Raw genomic sequence first — 19,044 nt, forward strand, 5'->3', positions numbered from 1 at the left:
TGTAAATATTAGTCCACATATACTTACTTATTAACTATGTCTTCTTAGACAACCTAGACAGTGACACTCCAGTAGTAATGTATGCACTCATTGCCCAGAACCCGCATATAGTCTTATTCTCCAACCAAAGGAACCACAACTCCGTGGAAAATTGGCTGGTTTTAGACCAAGGGCAGGAAAAATAAGCAAGATGAGCCTGGATCATCTTGTTAGTGTAAGAAAATAAGGAAGTACTTAAAAAAGAGAAAAACAGAGGGTGTGGAGTGGTTGAACATATCAAAGGGACAGTAAAGCCAAACTAAATGAATTCCTCATGGCCATAGCTGACACAATTTGAGCAACAAAATAAACAGCAATGCTATGATATTATAATAACCAAGAAAGAAATCAATACTGCTAAGTCCCTATGAGTGAAGGACACAGTAAATGTTATAGGGGGAAGGAATACATGTTACTTTATGGAAAATTCCAAATGATCTACATGGATTATTGTTAAACTCCAGGAAATGCAGTTTAATTCCCCTCCCTCCTGGTAGGAGCTTGGCTTAATCCCTGTTTCCAGCAGACAAGGCAAAGCAATAATGCTAACGTTATGTAAGAAGGCCAGCAGACTGCTTCAACGATGGGACCTAACCAGGAATGGGTCACCGTGGTTTTATTCCCCCAAATCTATAGCCTCAACATGATCCAAAAACATTGGTCTGAGAACAACCCATGACACACCTGACCAGAACTCCTTGAATTTGTCAAGTCGTGACAAGTAACCCAGGGAAATGCTCACAGACAGGGAGAGGCAGAACTGTGATGACTAAATGCAGTTAACAGGATCCCGGAAAGCCAGGATTTTAGAACTGGTGTGGTGAGGTTGAGGGCTGTGGTTAGGCCTCTGCACCCATATTAGTTTCTCTACTATGGGAGTGAAGCCTAGGGAAGCCACAGGGGGCCTATGTGTCCCTAGGCATGTTTTCTGTAGGTTGAAACTGAATTGAAAACAAGTTAAAGTCTTAAGATTAGTGTGCTGCCATGATCCACCAATCATAGAAAAGCTCAGCGAACATGAAATGTTGACTATTACAAAAATGAGTAACCCATCCCCATATGTGACAGTCTTTTTAGTTATTTGCCAATGAGAAATCCAGCAAACGGGTTTTTCAAAGCTCCCGACAAGTCATTGTAAAGATTCTATTATTTGAAGGCTTTGTTTCTATAAAATTGAGAGCAAGAGGTGGGATGTGCTAGGATGTTTAGGATTATTGGGGATGTGCCTTGAGGACTGTGGGCCTCTGACCCCAGATTCTTCCTTCGGCTTCTTGGCTGAGATGAGTAGCTTCATTCTGCCATGTGTTCCCAGAATGCTGTGCTGCTTCACTACAGGCCCAAAGCTTTACAAGGACAGCTGATCATGAATGGGCACCTCTAAAACTGTGAGCTGAAGCCAACCTTTTCTCTCTATAAGCTGAGTGACTCAGGGATTTTGTTATGGTGGCAGAAAGCATACTGATAATATTATTCTTGCAGTTAATCTTGGTTGTACAGTCTGAGCCTCATAATTTTTACATCGTAGTGGTGATAGCCTATTCCTTCTACACTGAGATAGATTTCCATATATTGTCACAAACTAAAATAAAGGAATAGACACACTATTCTTAATCCATTTACCTGGGAGCCATAGAGAGTAAGGTAAGGACACATGACTTATGCTTTGATCCACAGAGGGCAACCAAGTCAGAAACACTAATCCAACCCAACACAGACTTAGCCATCATAATGGCTCAATGGCACAGCAGTGGTTTCATGATGTACAGCATGTGTGGTGTGCATCTATTGTGTAAAATCTGTGTAACATAATATGTACGCCTTTCTCTGTTTTCTAGTGTTCAATCCTGAGGTATCTTGTATACTCAGTGCCATGTATCCCCCACTACTACCTAATCCCAGATCTTCATCGCCTCCCCCAAAGGAGACCCTACTCCTATGAAGCCAGCACTTCTGACCCCCTCCCTAGCCCTAGTAACCATCTACACATTCTTTGGCTCCTTAGATTTGCCTATTCTAGACTCTTTCTTAAATGGGCTCACAATGCTTTTTTAGTGGTGTTTTCTCCAAGTATGGTCCAGGAAACATCTATAAAATGTGTTTAAATGAAGTTTTATTGGTGTTGGTCTACTTAATAGTCTATGGAAGAATCTGGACTTTGGCATGCTACTTATGTGTCCATAGTGCCACCAGGGAATAAAACAGTATTCCTAAGATTTCTGTCTTCAAGAAACATGGGTGTCTGGCAACCCCCCCCCCAACCTCTTTGGGCTAAGTCAGGCAATGTGACAAGTAAATCCACAGCAGAGTGCTAATCCTTGAGGCTGTCTTGGTAAGTGACCTCTTCCAAGAGACTTGCAGTACATTTGTCCCACATATCCACAGACTCAGTTATATCTGGGCACTGGGATAAAATAGTATCATAATTGCATATAACCTGTATGCATGTTTCTAAATGCTATAGATTGTCCCTGGGTTACTTGCGGTGGCTGGTGGGATAAATACTATGGAAATAGATACCTCACATCATTGACAAGATGATGATGTGAAAGGAGTCCACATAGACTTAAATGTGATTCTTTCATATTTTAACATTTTCATTCTGAGGCTGAATTCATGGGTGTGAAATCTGCAGAGATGCAGGGCTACTAACTGGAGACATTAAAAATGTTGTGCCCAAGACATGCTCAGTGTTAAAGTTACATAACTTCTTTAGAGACTGGTAATTTAAATGGGTTTGGCCTCTATAAGTTCATAGGGCATAGCACTATTTTTATTTATTTATTTTTATTTTATTTTATTTTATATAACAAAGTCCAATTAAATGAAAACAAACATTTACACACAATATTTGGGAATTTGGGCGTCGTTCTTTCCAAACTACTTCCTGCTGGTAAGGGGCACTGTCATGGGGGATTCGAAGAAGATTCAGAAATCCTGGCTGTAGTCTGTAAGGCTGCTTTGTCCAGCTGTTTTGAATGTAGATCACCTTGTACTCTGTTTCAGGCGGTCTGGCGTGATCAAACCACATTAGTCTGGAAGGAATCCACATCTTTTCATTTTCTGTGGAAACAAAAATAGAAATCCTTTTCCCCAGTAACTTGTCCTTGAACTTAAATTTTGGAGTCAAAGCATTTTTTTTTAATTTAATTTATTATTTTACATGTCAATCCCAGTTCCCTCTCCCTCCCTCCCTCCTTCCCTCCCTTTTACCCTCTCTGCCCTCTCCAATGCACTCTAACCACCCTCCCCTCCCATCCCTCCCACCCCAATTCCATATGTAGGGGAATGCCATCCAGTTGGGGTCATGTAGATCTGACAGGTCATGTGAAGTAGGGACTAGGGCTTCTCTCCTGTCTCTAGATTAAGGCAGTTATCACTCCATGGGGGATATGTTCACAAAGTCCTTTTGTGCACCAGGGATACATCCTGGCTCTACTGTTTGAGGTCTCTTAGACTGCTCAGTCCTTCTGGCTGAGACCCATATTCAGGGGGGCCTAAGTCAGTCCCATGCTGGCTTCCCAGCTATGAGTCTAGTGGCCGTTAGCTCCTCCTTGTTCAGGTCAGCTGTCTCTATGTGTTTCTGCCGCATGGTCTTGTCCTCTCCATCTGCATCTGGGTTCTAGTTCGACTCAGTGTTTATGTATGGGTGTTTGGTCCTGTTCTCAACAGGCATTAGTTGAGGGCTCCATGGAGAAGTTAGTTGTTGATCTCACTCTCTGGGAAGGGCATTTATGATAGCCTTTCCACAGAAGCTCAAATTGTTAGTTGGGAGCAGTCTTGTAGTTCTCTAGACTTTTCTTTGTGTTCAATTTTATCTTTAAACCAATATTGGCTCCCTCTTTTATGTTCTCTCTCTCTGTCTCTGTCTCTCTCTCTTTCCTATCTTCTATTCCTAACCAGGCCCAATCTTCCTGGTCGCACATGTTTTCCTTTCCTCCCCCTCATTTTCTCCTACTTCTCTCTCCATTTGCTGCCTCCCCCCACTTCACCTGAGCTCTGGGGGACTTGTCCCTTCCCAGTTCTGTGAGGGACTTTATATGAATCTCTTAGAATACACCTTGTATCCTAGTTCCTCTGGTGATGTGAATTATAGGCTGGCGATCCTTTGCTCTAGGTCTAAAATCCATATATGAGTGAGTACATACTGTGTTCCTCTTTTTGTGACTGGGTTACCTCATTCAGGAGGGTTTCTTCAAGTGCCATCCACTTGCCTGCGAATTTCAAGATACCATTATTTTTTTCTGCAGAGTTGTATTCCATTGTGTAGATGTGCCACATCTTCATTAACCATTCTTCAATTGAGGGGCATCTAGGTTGCTTCCAGGTTCTTGCTATTACAAATAGTACTGATATGAACATAGTTGAACAGATGTCTTTGTTGCATGCATGTGAATCCTTTGGGTATATGCCTAAGAGGGGGATTGCCAGGTCCTGTGGTAAACTAATTCCCATTTTCCTGAGGAACGGCCATACTGAACTCCAAAATGGCTGTATGAGTTTGCACTCCCACCAGCAGTGGAGGAGTGTTCCACTTTCTCCAAATCCTCTCCAACATAAGTCATCACTGGTGTTTCTAATTTTAGCCATTCTGGCAGGGGTAAGATGGTATCTCAAAGTTGTTTTGATTTGCATTTCCCTGATAGCTAAGGATGTGGAACATTTTCTTAAGTGTCTTTCAGCCTTTTTGATTTCCTCTATTGAGAATTCTTCCTTCAGTTCTGTACCCCATTTTTTAATAGTTTCTTGAGTTCTTTGTATATTTTGGAGATCAGCCCTTTGTCGGATATAGGCTTGGTGAAAATATTTTCCCAGTCTGTGGGCTGCCGTTTGGTCTTCTCCACTGTGTCCTTTGCCTTACAGAAGCTTCTAAGTTTGAAGAGGTCCCATTTATTAATTGTTTCTTTCATTGTCTGTGCCCCTGGAGTTATGTTCAAGAAGCAGTCTCCTATACCAATTTGTTCAAGGGTATCTCCTACTTTCTCTTCTAAGAGGTCCAATGTGGCTGGATTGATGTTGAGGTCTTTGATCCATTTGGACTTGAGTTTTGTGCATGGCGACAGACATGGGTCTATCTGCAGTCTTCTACATACCCTCATCCAATTGTGCCAGCACCATTTGTTGAAGATGCTGCCCTTGCCCCATTGTATAATTTTAGCTGTTTTGTCGAAAATCAGGTGTTCATAGGTGCATGGATTAATATCAGGATTTTCAATTCGATTCCATTGGTCTACCTGTCTATTTTTATGCCAATACCAGGCTGTTTTCAGAACTATAGCTCTGTAGTAGAGTCAGGAATGGTGATACCTCCTGAAGTTCTTTTATTGTATAGGGTTGTTTTGGCTATCCTGGATCTTTTGTTTTTCCATATAAAGTTGATTATTATCCTTTCAACGACGGTGAAGAATTTTGGTGGGATTTTAATGGGGGTTGCATTGAATCTGTAGATTGCTTTTTGTAAGATTGCCATTTTTACTATGTTTATCATACCTATCCAAGAGCATGGGAGATCTTTCCATTTTCTGGTATCTTCTTTAATTTCTTTCTTTAGAGTCACAAAGTTCTTATTATATAGGTCTTTTACTTGTTTGGTAAGCGTTACACCAAGATACTTTATGTTGCTTGTGGCTATTGTAAAGGGTGATATTTCTCTGATTTCTTTCTCTGTCTCTTTGTCGTCTGAAAAAAGTAGGGCTACTGATTTTTTTTTTTTAGTTTATCTTGTATCCTGCTAGTTTTCTGAAGGTGTTTAGCAGCTGGAGGAGTTCCCTGGTAGAGTTTATTGGGTCGCTTATGTAAACTATCATATCATCTGCAAATAGAGACAGTTTGACTTCTTCCTTTCCAATTTGGATCCCCTTGATCTCCTTTTGTTGTCTTATAGCATTAGCTAGAACTTCTAGTATGATATTGAAGAGATATGGAGAGAGAGGACAGCCTTGTCTTGTTCCTGATTTTAGAGGAATTGGCTTAAGTTTCTCTCCATTCAGTTTGATGTTGGCAGTTGGTTTGCTGTATATTACTCTTATTATGTTTAGGTATGTTCCTGTTATCCCTGACCTCTCCAATACCTTTATCATGAAAGGGTGTTGAATTTTGTCGAAGGCTTTTTCTGCATCTAGGGAGATAATCATATTTTCTTTTTCTGTTTGTTTATATGGTGGATCACGTTGATAGATTTTCGTATGTTAAACCATCCCTGCATTCCAGGGATGAAGCCTACTTGGTCATGGTGGATGATTTCTCTGATGTATTCTTGAATTCGGTTTGCCAGTATTTTATTGAGTATTTTTGCATCGATGTTCATCAGGGATATTGGTCTGTAGTTTTCTTTCTTAGTTGTGTCTTTGTGAGGTTTGGGTACCAAAGTTATTGTGGCCTCATAAAAAGAGTTTGGCAATGAACCTTCTGTTTCTATCTTGTGGAACAGTTTGAGGAGTAGTGGTATTAGTTCTTCCTTGAATGTCTGGTAGAATTCTGCGCTGAATCCATCTGGCCCTGGACTTTTTTTGGTTGGAAGGTTTTCGATGACTGCTTCTATTTCATTGCGGGTTATAGGTCTATTTAAGTTGTTTGTCTGTTCTTGATTTAATTTTGGTAAGTGATAGTTATCCAGAAACTTATCCTTTTCCTTTGAATTTTCAATTTTTGTGGAATACAGATTTTCAAAGTATGACCTGAAAATTGTGTGGATTTCCTCTGTCTGTTGTTATGTTCCCCGTTTCGTTTCTGATTTTGTTAATTTGCATGTTCTGTCTCTGCTTTTTCCTTAATTTGGATAAAGGTTTGTCTATCTTGTTGATTTTCTCAAAAACCAACTCTTCCTTGCATTGATTTTTTTGTATTGTTTTCCTGGTTTCTATTTTGTTGATTTCAGCCCTCAAGTTGATTATTTCCTGGCGTCTACTCCTGCGGGGAGAATTCGCTTCTCTCTGTTCTAAGGTTTTCAGTTGGGCTGTTAATTCTCTTATGTGACTATCCTCTGTTTTCTTCATATGGGCACTTAGTGCAATGAACTTCCCTCGTAGCACTGCTTTCAAGGAGTCCCATAAGTTCGGGTATGTTGTATCCTCATTCTCGTTGAATATTAGAAAGTCTTTAATTTCTTTCTTTATTTCTTCTTTGACCCAGGAGTGGTGCAATTGCACATTGTTCAGTTTCCATGAATTTGCAGGTTTTCTGCTGTTTGTGTTGTTGTTGAATTCCAATTTTAAAGCATGGTGGTCCGATAAGATACAGGGGACTATTCCTATTCTCTTGTAACTGCTGAGGTTTGTTATGTCACCTAGTATGTGGTCGATTTTAAAGAAGGTTCCATGTGGAGCAGAGAAGAAGGTATATTCTTTTGTCTTTGGATGGAATGTTCTATAGATGTCTGTTAACCCCAGTTGAGACATAACTTCTGTTAATTCGTTTGTTTCTTTGTTGAGTTTCTGATTTGTGGTCCTGTCTAGTGTTGAGAGTGGTGTGTTGAAGTCTCCCACTATAAGTGTGTGAGGTTTTATATGAGCTTTGAGTTTTAGTAGTGTTTCATTTACGAATGTGGGTGACTTTGTATTAGGGGCATAGAGACCTTGTGTTGATGGATTTCTCCTGCAATGAATATGAAATGACCGTCTTCATCTCTTTTGACTAATTTTGGTTTGAAGTCTAACTTGTTAGATATTAGGATAGCTACGCCTGCTTGCTTCTTATTTCCATTTGATTGGACAACCTTTTCCCAACCTTTTACCCTGAGGTAATGTCTATCTTTGAAGCTTAGATGTGTTTCTTGTATGCAGCAGAAGGATGGATTCTGTCTTCGTATCCATTCTGTTAGCCTGTGTCTTTTTATAGGTGAGTTAAGACCATTAATGTTGAGGGTGAGTAAGGACCATTGATTGTTGATGCTTGTTTGATTTAGGTTTTTTGTTGGCAGTGGTATTGTGAATATATTAGTTCTGCTTCACCCTTGGTTTCTGGTGTAGTTGGATTATCTGTTGCCTACATTTTTGTGGGCGTAGTTACCTTCCTTGGGTTGGAGTTTTCCTTCCAATACTTTCTGTAGGGCTGGATTTGTAGATACGTATTGGGAAAATCTGGTTTTGTCATTAAATATCTTGTTCTCTCCATCTATATTGATTGAGAGTTTTGCTGGATATAGTAGCCTAGGCTGGCATCCGTGTTCTCTTAATACTTTTAGAACATCTATCCAGGACCTTCTGGCCTTGAGGGTTTCCATGGAGAAGTCAGGTGTAATTTTGATAGGTCTGCCTTTATATGTTTCCTGTCCTTTTTCCTTCGCTGCTCTTAATATTCTTTCTTTATTCTGTATGCTAGGTGTTTTGATTGTTATATGTCAAGGGGTCTTTTTTCTTTGGTCCAGCCTATTTGGGGTTCGGTATGCTTCTTGTACTTTCATGGGCATGTCCTTCTACAGATTTGGAAAGTTTTCCTCGATCATTTTGTTGAATATGTTTTCAGCACCTTTGAGCTGGGCTTCCTCACCTTCCTCTATGCCTATTATTCTTAGGTTTGGCCTTTTCATGGTGTCCCACATTTCCTGGATGTTTTGTGTTAAGGATTTGTTGGATTTATGATTTTCTTTGGTTGATGAATCTATTTGTTCTAGTTTATCTTCTGTGCCTGAGATTCTCTCTTCCATCTCTTGAATTCTGTCGGTTATGCTTGTGTCTGTAGTTGCCGATTTTTTGCCCAGCTTTTTAATTTCCAGCATTCCTTCCGTTTGTGTTGTCTTTATTTTCTCTATTTCAGTTTTCAAGTCTTGAACTGTTTCCTTCACCTGCTAAATTGTTTTTTCTTGGCTTTCTGTACTTTCCTTAAGGAATTTGTTCATTTCTTCCACTTTTTTTTCTTTAAGGGATTTTCTCACATCTTCTTTGAGGGCCTCTATCATTTTTATGATGGTAATTTTTAAGTCGTATCCTTCTGCTTCCTTTGCTTTGTTGTTGTGTTCCATTCTAATTGGTGTAGATTCCCTAGATTCTGGTGGTGTCATGCTTGTCTTTCTGTTGTTAGGTGTTCTCTTGTATTGCCTTCTTCCCATAGCTTCTTCCAGTAGGTGTTGGTGGTGTATCCCCCCTCTCTCTATGGTACTTCCCCGATGGGGGGGTCTGAGATTCAATATCTGTAGCTCTGTGTGGTCCAAGCTCTCTAGGAGGTTTCTCCGCAGACAGGGATCCAGGGATGGGGTCAAGGATTAGGATCCAGAAGAAGATGCCAGCAGGTACTCACAGTGGTCCTCTGGCCAATAGCTCTGGCCAATAGCTGGCGGAAGAGGGCAAGGGCTGAGCTGGAACTTGAGAAGGTTTTGCAGGATAGTCAGATCTCACTGGAAACTGAAGCTCTCCAGCTGAGACCTCTTTCTTTGGCAGAGGTCTGGATTTGGGGGTCAAGGATTTTGCCAGCAGGAACTCAGAGTGGACCCACAGAGATAGGCGGATCTCTGGGAGGGGCCCAGGACTCCAGCAGAGGACTGGAGGCAGGGTCAGAGACCAAGCCGGTGGAAATTACAGGTGGTCCCGAGTGGATAGTCAGGTCTCCTTTGTTCAGAGTTGCTCCTAAAAGTCTCCGAAGTAGGGTGGACTGTTGGCTCCACCCTCTATCCCAGTGCTCAACCAGAGCGGCAGCACCCTCTGTAGGGTAGGGCACAGGGTAGGGGGGATAGGCTGGCGGTGGGGATGGGTGGGGGTGTATCAGAGCTCCAAGGGTGCTCTCGATGGGGAGACAGGAGCAGCAGGATCAGGGGCCAACCCAGGGAGTTCGGGCGGGGGAGTGGGGGAAAGAGGTTGTAGGGGACAGGCAGCCCAGATTGGGCCCAGACTCACCTCTGGCCAATAGCTGGCAGAAGAGAACAAGGGCTGAGCTGGAACTTGAGAAGGTTTTGCAGGATAGTTGGATCTCACTGGAAACTGGCACTCGGGAGTAGCACTATTAGGAGGTGTGGCTCGGTTGGAGGAAGTGTAGTATTGTTGGAGGAAGCTGGATGGCTCATGCCTTTAATCTAGACCCTGAGGCTGGAGGGCACACCTTATATCTGGGCCACAGTTTCTGTTGGAAGTGTGTCACTGTGGGATGGGCTATGAAATCTTTTTTTTCCTCAAGCTTCCCTCAGTGTGACAGTCAGTCGACTTCCTGTTGCCTGTAAGATGTAGGACACTCAGCTCTGGCATCGTGTCTGCCTGCACATTACTGGGCTCCTCACCATGATAATTGAGTGAACTTCTGAAACTGTAAGCCAGTCACCCCAATTAATGTTGTGGTCAAGGAGGTGCCTCATGACTGCACATCCTCCTCTACAACAGAGACCTGAGCCACTTAGTGGGGAGTGCAAACATGCTCCTATCCCCAGAGCAATATGAGAGATGGTAGAAGCTTGAAAGTTCCGGTTCTGATTAGGGCTTGTTTCTCAAATATGCTTAAAAACTAAAAGGTGATGTCTTACCCCAAATGGATGAGCTCTTGGTGGTAAGATTTGTTTATTATTTTTGAAACAGCATGTAGCCCAGGTTGGCTTAGAATATTTTTGCTTCTCCTTGAACTAAGGATCCTCTAATCCTTAAGCGGTAGAATTATAGGCTGGTAGTTAGGTTTCTGATGTTACTAGAGTCCTGTGGGGACCTCGTGCCACTTGAATGACTGAAATGGCTAAGTCTGAGAGTAGTAAATGGAAATGTAGGGATCTTGACACAGGTGCTCAGGGTCAGGGAGGCTCACTGGTGCTGAAGCTGTAAGTCAAGCAGGTAGCCAAAGGCCCTGGATGACTTATCTAGTTCTAGACAGATGAATAGTGCATATGGAAGCCTCATAAAATACACAGAGATGGAATAGTAATAAAGCATAGCTCATTTCTACATCACAGCCCTTGTCCGACTCTCCTAGAGCGACCTGCTCTGCCTCCGTTATTTTGGACAGAGGAGGCTACAATTGCCATGTAAACTCATTGCAAAAACTCCAAACGCAGAAGAGAGACTAATTACACTAGCACAAAGAATTGTTCTTTGTCTTTTAGATAGTTCTAAAAGTGGCCATAGACCTGGGTCAGATTTCACTACTAGTTAGTTAGCCCTATATATCTTAGCATTGTAACTCAGATTTTTGTAGGTTCTGGTCTATGAATTTCCTGGGGTTGTGGCTGGACACTGGGGCTGCAGAGCAACACATCTGCATGGAAGGATGGGCACCATAATCAAAACACTAGGCTGCCACCTGTAGTACTGCCTCTGAAATAGCGAAGCTGGAAGAAAGCTTAAATATACTTTGGTTCATACATATTTATTCCATACATTTATACATTGCACATGTTTTCATGTGTAAAAGAAATTAGAATGTTAAGAATGCAAGCAAGTTCTTGGGGCTGGAGAGATGGTTCAGTGGTTAAGAGCACTTGTACTCTTAGAGTAGTGGGGTTCAGTTCCTAGTACCCACAATGGATCTTATAACTCCACTTCCAGGAGGGGATCCAATACTTTATTCTGACCCCTATGGGCATAGACATACATGTGGCACCAGTGCACGTGCACGCGTGCACGCGCGCACATACACACACGCACAGGCAAAATACATAAAACAAGTGTAAAAAAATTAATGAAAGCTCTGGAATCAGATTGCAAAATATGGTTGCTCGGTTCTGTTACTGTGGTCACAGGACATTGTGGTAGAAACAACATGGCAGAGGCCTGTTCACACCCATGGTGGCCAGGAAGCAAAGTCAGGAAGGGTCCTGATGCTCCTCTGAAGAGGGCAGACAATTACTTAACTTCTTCGTCCAGGGTACACCTTTGAAGTTGCTGCCACCTCCCAGGGGTGCTACAAGCTGGAGTCGGAGTCTGCAGTATATGGTTAGCTGACATTCAAAGTCCAGACTGCAGAAATTTCCCTGCACTTCTTTTGTTTGATCTGGTAAACGTAACAATGGCAAAGCCTGTTTAATGGGAAAATGCCTTGCATGCAACACATGTTGATCATCATCGTTAGTAGAGATCAGTTCTCTGACTGTCACTATTACCAAGGTGAAAACCAAGTCTTAGGGGAGAGCAGCATGCAGGCCTGGCAGTTACAATGAAGCCATTCAAGATGGAGACTCATTCCTCCATGATCTCCGGAATAAGTCCTAGTAAGAGTGTCTTAGGTTGACAAAGTGAACCAAGACTGTCTGTAGGCACTTGAGCAGTGACAGACTAACTCCCACCTAACTCTTGAATGAAGTGGGACTCCTATATCAAAGCCTGCTGAGCTAAATCAAGTCCCCAGGCAGAGGAGTCCTACTCTGCCTGTAGGTGGATGATTGCATATGACTCAAATCTTTCATTTGTCCATCATGCTGCATTCATCTGGCTATGGGTCTTTCGGATGATTGATACTTGTGGCTTTTGACACATGCAAAATGAGTCTTCTTACGGGACCCAAGCACTTCAGAACACTGTGTGCAGTGCTTAGGACAGTGGGATAACACCTGTTACTCCATGAAAGAAATATTGGTTTGCTAACATTTATGCTGTATCACAGACTTCTTCAGTTGTGCATCCCTATTCATGGAGCCTCTCTCTCTTTCTCTCTGTGTGTGGGTGCACACACACACACGATCATGCATATGCATGTGTTCAGTCCCATTGCATTACGCTCCTCCCTGTCCCCAAATGCCTGGCCATTGGTAAGCCTCTTTTCTTTGCCAATGCCTTTGTAATCCTTCCTCATTTTTATTCTCCTATGTCAGCATGTCACATTACAACCATTTCCATTTTTTTTTCTCACTCCAAGATAAATGCAAAAAGAGCTTGCCCTGTGGCTGAACTCTGAACAGCTTCTCGAAAGGAAAATGTTGGTGTGGCATGACTTTTTCCATCATTCAATCCAACTGTGCACTCCCAGAAGTAGGAAAAGTCAGAAACGTAGCAGGCACAGAAGGGCTGGCTCCTAAGAGTGCTGGAAAGCTTGTTTCTTTGAGCCAGATAATAGGAGCTGCCCATCAACCACTTCTAGTCCCCGGCTTGTGCTTGGAAAGAAGGGTGACATCTCTGGGGGGGGGGAATCCCTGATAAGGCTTCCCTTAGGGAGGGGGGGCTGAAGTTCTGTGGGAATAAGCCGAGGGAGCTTCCTGTCATTTATTTATTATGTCTGAGGTTTGCAATAATTTGTAAGCATGTATTTAAAATTCCAGCTAGCATTTATCTCTAGCCTCCATGTCGGCAGGCTCCAAGGGTGAGAACCAGTGGGTGAGACTGTCTGGTAACCTTTTGAATGTACAGTTTAGATTAAGGGGGAGTAAAAAAAATCACAATAATGAACCTGGATTCTTGAAGTTTATAAATTAAAGAACACTAGTTATAAACAAATAATAAGGCCATGAAAATGAGATCTTATTTTACTTTTTTTTTAAAGCAGGAAGAAATCCCCAAAATGCTTTTGCTCAGTGCTTGCTTTGGTGATCCAGATTATAAGTTTGGATCCTAGAGTTACCAAGCTGCCTTTTAAGATGTAGCTCAAGCCTGGCTCTAAATGACACTCAGCAGTGTTTTTGAATGAATGCTTGTGTTCAAGTAGCCTGTTCTAAGAAGGAGGCCCCTCCCTGAGCTTGGTAGCACCCTTCTCTCATTTTAGCACTTTGGAGGATGATGCTAGAGGATGTTTCAGGCCAGCCTAAACCATATAGAAAGATTAGAGTTAGACTGGGTTACATGGTTAAATTCTGTCTAGAAAAATGAGGCGACGGTGGTGTGTGTGTGTGTGTGTGTGTGTGTGTGTGTGTGTGTGTGTGAGGGGGTAGCTTGTCTAGCAAGCTTGAAGCCCTGGGTTTGATCTTTAGCACTGCAGAAAACTAGGCATGGTGGTGCATTGCCTATAAACCTAGTGTGCAGGGTAGTGGTGGGAATGGGAGGGCTAAAGAGCCCAAGGTCATTCTCAGCGACATAGCAAGTTTGTGGTCCGTGGGGACTATAAGAGACTTAATCAGAAAGGAAGTGGAGAGGGAGGGAGGGTGGGGAGGAGGAGTAGGTGTAGGGAAAGAAAGGGTTCCCTGTAGCTGGCACCTCCTGATGATTGGGCATGTCAGCATTATATTGAGTTAATAGGACGCATCTATGAAAGTTGAGTTAGCAAATGAACAATAAGCTCCCAATTAACACGGAGATGCCGTCCTCCACAGACCAGTCGGAGTACAGTGACAAGCCCTATCATCACTCTTCCTAGATGTAGCAGTCATCTAGTATAGTCCACAGGAACAGTGAAGTTCTGCTCTCTTGCTCAACGCCCTCCTAACAAATTAATTAGGATGTGTACTTCTTGCTGGCCACCTTGATGAAGGGCCTTCTGTCTCTCTTAGAAGTTGCAATTTCTTTCACAGTCTCTAGGGGGTAAAGTTTCTCCAGGACTTCAGTCAAAGCCCCCTTGCTTCTTGCAAACCCTTGTGCTCAAGGACCTGGTCCTCACTGTTGCTCTGTTTAAACAGTTATTCTTATTGACCTGATTTCCTTAAGGTACCCCTCTCACCAGTCCCTCACCCCATAGCTCTGACTCTACTATGCATGGTGTGAGATTTTACATTTCTAACATTTTGACAAATGAGAATACTGGCCGAAAATCTGAGTTTTCACGGCAGAGTTCATGCCACTAACAAGGCTGCATGGGAAAAATCCAGGTTCCAATCCTGCACAGAAATTTCACTCGCCAACCCAGACGTGGTAATAATATTTGATATTAACTCAAGCAAGCATTCCACGGATGTTAAAAGTCATGGGCACTTCCAGGGGGTGATTATTTCTAATTTCATGTGGGGGTTGGGAAAACTCTTGTCTCTAAGTTTTTCCTTTGGCAACAAGGTTTGGGGAATATTTAAAACTCCTGTCTCTGATTTTTGCAAGATCCATTCATTTTCCTGGCCATTCCCAACTACATTAAACAGAGGGAAAAGACAAGCAAAACAGGACCCCAGAATGTCATCTTCTTATTTCTTAAGGCTGCTGTTGTGGAAGAATTCCAGAGAGTTGTTAAATGATTTGCAAAATGGAGGCTTAAGGTCTCACTGGGTTTGAACTGGTTAGCCTTCCCAGAGACCTGTGAAAAAACAGAGGTTGGACTTGATTTTCATTTAAGAGACCAGCAGCTAGCTGGCTTTAGGATTCTTACAGGGTCATTTGGATGCCTTGGATGGCAGGAAAATCTTGTCCTTTGTGGTATTGTTTGTTCTTGGGTACCAAGGAGTGAATGCAGAATCCCATGCATGCTAGACAAGTGTTGCACTCCTGAGTTATTTCCTGTCTTTTAAAATGTTTCTTTGTGGTTATGTGTGTGTATATATGTGTGTTTGTACACACGTGCATGTGTGTAGTTATATATGTGTACATGTGTGTGCGCAGGCATGTTGTGTGTTGTATGTGTGAGTGGTGCACAAATTCAAGTGTATAGGTTTTTGGAGCTTTGTGCACATGCAGAGGAGCCAGAGGAGGATGTTGGGTGTCTTTTCCCATCATTCTCTACTTAATTGTCTCAAAGGAAAAGTCTCTCTCTGCCCCTGTCTATCTGTCTGTCTGTCTGTCTGCCTGCCTGTCTTCCCATCTTCCCTTCTCTCGTCCCTCTTTCTGAACCAGACACTCCTCATTTTGGCTAGACTGGCTGGCCAGCAAGCTCCTAAGACACACCTCTTTCTCCTCCCCAGTCCTGGGGGGGGGTCATAGGTCCACCCAGGCAGACCTGGCCTCAGCCTCTTAACTTTTTATTTTGAGACAATATTTCCAAGTTACACAGCTGCCCTTGAGCTCAATCTGTAGTCCTTTCAGGCCTTGAACTTATCATCAGGCCTACTCTGCCAGGCCTGACTTGTCCTTTCATTTTAAAAGTATGGTCTTTTATAATGGGAAAACGTGCCTTTATCTATTAAAAACAGTACTTATCATTTGATTTCTTTTCCTTTCTGAAAGATAACCCCATGCTATTTCTAGAAAGCAGTAGACCCTCATTGTTATAGGTTTAGATACCTGGGCTTTATCTTTTCCTCTGTGTTTGGGAATACCCCACACAGGCTGTGACCCTGAAAGCAGACAGTAGATATGCAAATGAAGAGAAAGGTAGAGATTGCTGAAATCAAGAGTTTCGCTCTATTTAGAAAGCTCTAGTCATTAGGAACTCAAGGACATTTTGAAATGCTGAATTTATTTGGTTTAGAAAATCCAAGAACTGAACTTGGGTGTAGGCATCAGCAGTCCATTCACCACAACTCTGCCCAGAGAGGACCCTGCTGGTGCCTGAGAATCAGTGGCAGAGCCAGGCCGGCACCAGCTTGCTTTCCATAACCTCAGGGCAAAGTGAGGAATTGCACAGGGCCTCAGAATCTGCCCCAGAGATCTAAATGGAAAATCTAATGCCACTTTGCCCCTTAGGAAAATACACATGGTGCTCAGTCATTGGCCCCAGGGAATATTCCTAACTTTGGGGACAAAGAACAAATGATAACTTTATTTTTAAATGTCTGAAATAAAATTTTAAGTTCCTACAAGACAAAAATCAATCCCAGTAGGAATCCTTTGCCCCTTCCCCTTTGCACGGCTAAGACATTCCATACATGTTTATAATAAATCTTTTTTGTCCCTTATTAAGTGTTTATGTTATTATAGAACCCTTTGTCCTATAGATAAAATTCATTCACATGGGTTCAAAGCGATTCTGGAACATTCAGGTTTCTAGTTTGGGGAAACATGTATATTAATGTTATTTGTTTTCTGTTGTGGCATGGATGGTATAGATGATACTACTACGTTTGCCACTTACTTCCCTGCCTTGTGTTAAGAACTTTATAAGATTCCCCATCTTATAAAGTGTGTTTTTATTTCAGCTTGTGCCAACTCTTGTATTTGTGGAGTACAAAGTTCTAGTAACTTTCTTTTATGCCTGACAATGTGCCTTAGAGAGAGCATTTCTTAGGAGTTAGAAGGGCTGAGGGCTGGAGATTTTAAATACCAGCCGGGAGCTTGCTGCCTTCTTTCCCTCATAAAACTGCTATCTCCATCAATCTGTGTTTATTTTTCTCTTGTGTTTTAATTTGCTTAATGGACTTCGGCTGAAGATTTCCCTCAAGGTCCCAGGAAAGTTAAGTCTAGTAAAGCCCAAAGACCAAACTGTCATAGGCAAGCACTTTGGGGAATTATTTTGTCTGACTTTCATCATGTTTTCTTCAGAAACAATGGCTAAAGAGTAGGCTGGACCTCTCCTTGCCACTTGGAAAGGCAGCAGGCAGACTGGCCAGTCCCTGTCTCTGCCTCTCCTCCCCCTCTGTTTTCCCCTGCCTTCTCAGCTCCAACATGGATAGCTAGCTTCCTTTCTCAATACCCTTTCCCTTTCCCCTGACCTCTCCTGCCACTCTTCCTACACATTCTCTGACTCATAGATGTCAACTAAAGTAACATCCGAAAATGCCCCCCCCCCCCGGCTGTTGTTGTTAAGGAATTTGCTCATTACTGAATAATTTGCTGAGAGTACAGTCTGGGATACCAAAGTGATAAGGGGGTCATCGGCATCACCAAGGAGACAAAGGAGATTGGGGTGTGTAAAGAAAAAATGAGGAAGGTTAAATAAGTTGTTTTCAAACAGTTCTCCTGGACTCCAAGGATTCATAGTGAGGGTGGCATCAGACCAAGGTTGGATGGGAGGCTGTGGAGTAGGTGTCCTAGCAGAGATGACCTCCGTGGGGAGACTGCACTTCCTTGTGGCTATGTTTACCAGTCTTCCAGGTGAGCTTCTGTTTTCAGGAAAACCCCACCTGAGAGCCATCTGTCTTTGGCCTCCTGGGCTCTGTTTTGCCAGGTCTGACACATGCTGTTCCATTCTGGTCCTGAGAACTTTCCTTGGCATCTCTGGTGCTCTAAGAGTGAGCACGATGTGAGTTGTCACTCGTGTCTGCCCACCTGCTTCCCTGCGCAGGGCAGGCTGGCATCGGGCCCTGGGCGAGCAGAGCAGGTCCAGTAGCCGAAAGTCGCGGCAGGAACATCTCGGAGTGACAATTGAGAGGAGAACTGTGCAGCAAGGGATAGGCCCAGGAAAACGAAGAAATGGATCAGCCCCTGCAGAATGGACAAGAAGACCGCCCTTTGGGAGGAGGTGATGGCCACCAGCCTGCAGCAAACAACCACAACCTAAGAGGACAGGCTCGCCGATTTGCCCCTAACTTTCGATGGGTCATACCCAACAGGCAGATTCATGATGGGTTGGGTGGAGATGGAGATGATATGGAAATGTTCATGGAGGAGATGAGAGAAGTCAGGAGAAAACTTAGGGAGCTACAGTTGAGAAATTGCCTGTGTATTCTTATGGGGGAGCTCTCTAATCACCATGATCATCACGATGAATTCTGCCTTATGCCTTGACTTCAGCCATTATCCATGAGATTCATACTGTGATTCCCGATGTATTCCTGTACCTTGCATTTTCCTGACATGCCTTTACTGATCTGTTTGTGGTGAGCCTTGTGTTACTTCCATGTGCCAGCTGGGTCTTGTGTTGCCAGCTTCTCTAATTGCAGATTGCCTTCCCACTCTGTAAGTTTCTGTCAACGATACAGTGTTGCCCATTTGCATGGAAAATGTAAAGTAAAAAAAAAAAAAAAAAAACTGAAAAGCAAAAAAAAAAAAAAAAAAAGAGTGAGCACGATGCAGTTTGATTTTACATGATTGGCTCTTCAACTGTGGATTTGTCATCTCAGCATCTGATGGAAACTGTGGCTGACACACACAAACTCCCCAGTCCTACAGACTCACCCCAAAGCTCCCGTGGATCCACATCCAGAAGTCCTGAGGGTTACAGCAGGTCCTGAAGTGTTCATCCTAATGTGTGGACAGTGACTCCACTGCCAATCACATACCAGTAAGAAAGCCAGAAGCAGATTCTCTGAAACCAAGCCTATGTTCTATCTCATTTCTCACAGGACTGTTCACCACCTGAGAGGTAAACATGCTGGCCCCAATCCATCTTCATCACCAGTTTATCCTTTTAAAGAGAAATTCAGACCATTCCAGACCATAG

At 42.9% G+C, this 19,044-nt stretch overlaps 1 protein-coding gene across 1 annotated transcript; it reads left to right on the forward strand.

Annotated features, from left to right (window-relative positions):
- Window positions 1-18,050: 18,050 nt before the first annotated feature.
- Window positions 18,051-18,542, forward strand: LOC127237391 (protein BEX3-like). Its single transcript, XM_051205642.1, has one exon. The coding sequence runs from the start codon at window positions 18,075-18,077 to the stop codon at window positions 18,387-18,389; it is 315 nt and encodes a 104-aa protein (XP_051061599.1). The 5' UTR covers window positions 18,051-18,074; the 3' UTR covers window positions 18,390-18,542.
- Window positions 18,543-19,044: the final 502 nt, after the last annotated feature.

Source organism: Phodopus roborovskii, unplaced genomic scaffold (assembly GCF_943737965.1).
Source record: "Phodopus roborovskii unplaced genomic scaffold, PHOROB, whole genome shotgun sequence".
Classification (NCBI taxonomy): domain Eukaryota; kingdom Metazoa; phylum Chordata; class Mammalia; order Rodentia; family Cricetidae; genus Phodopus; species Phodopus roborovskii.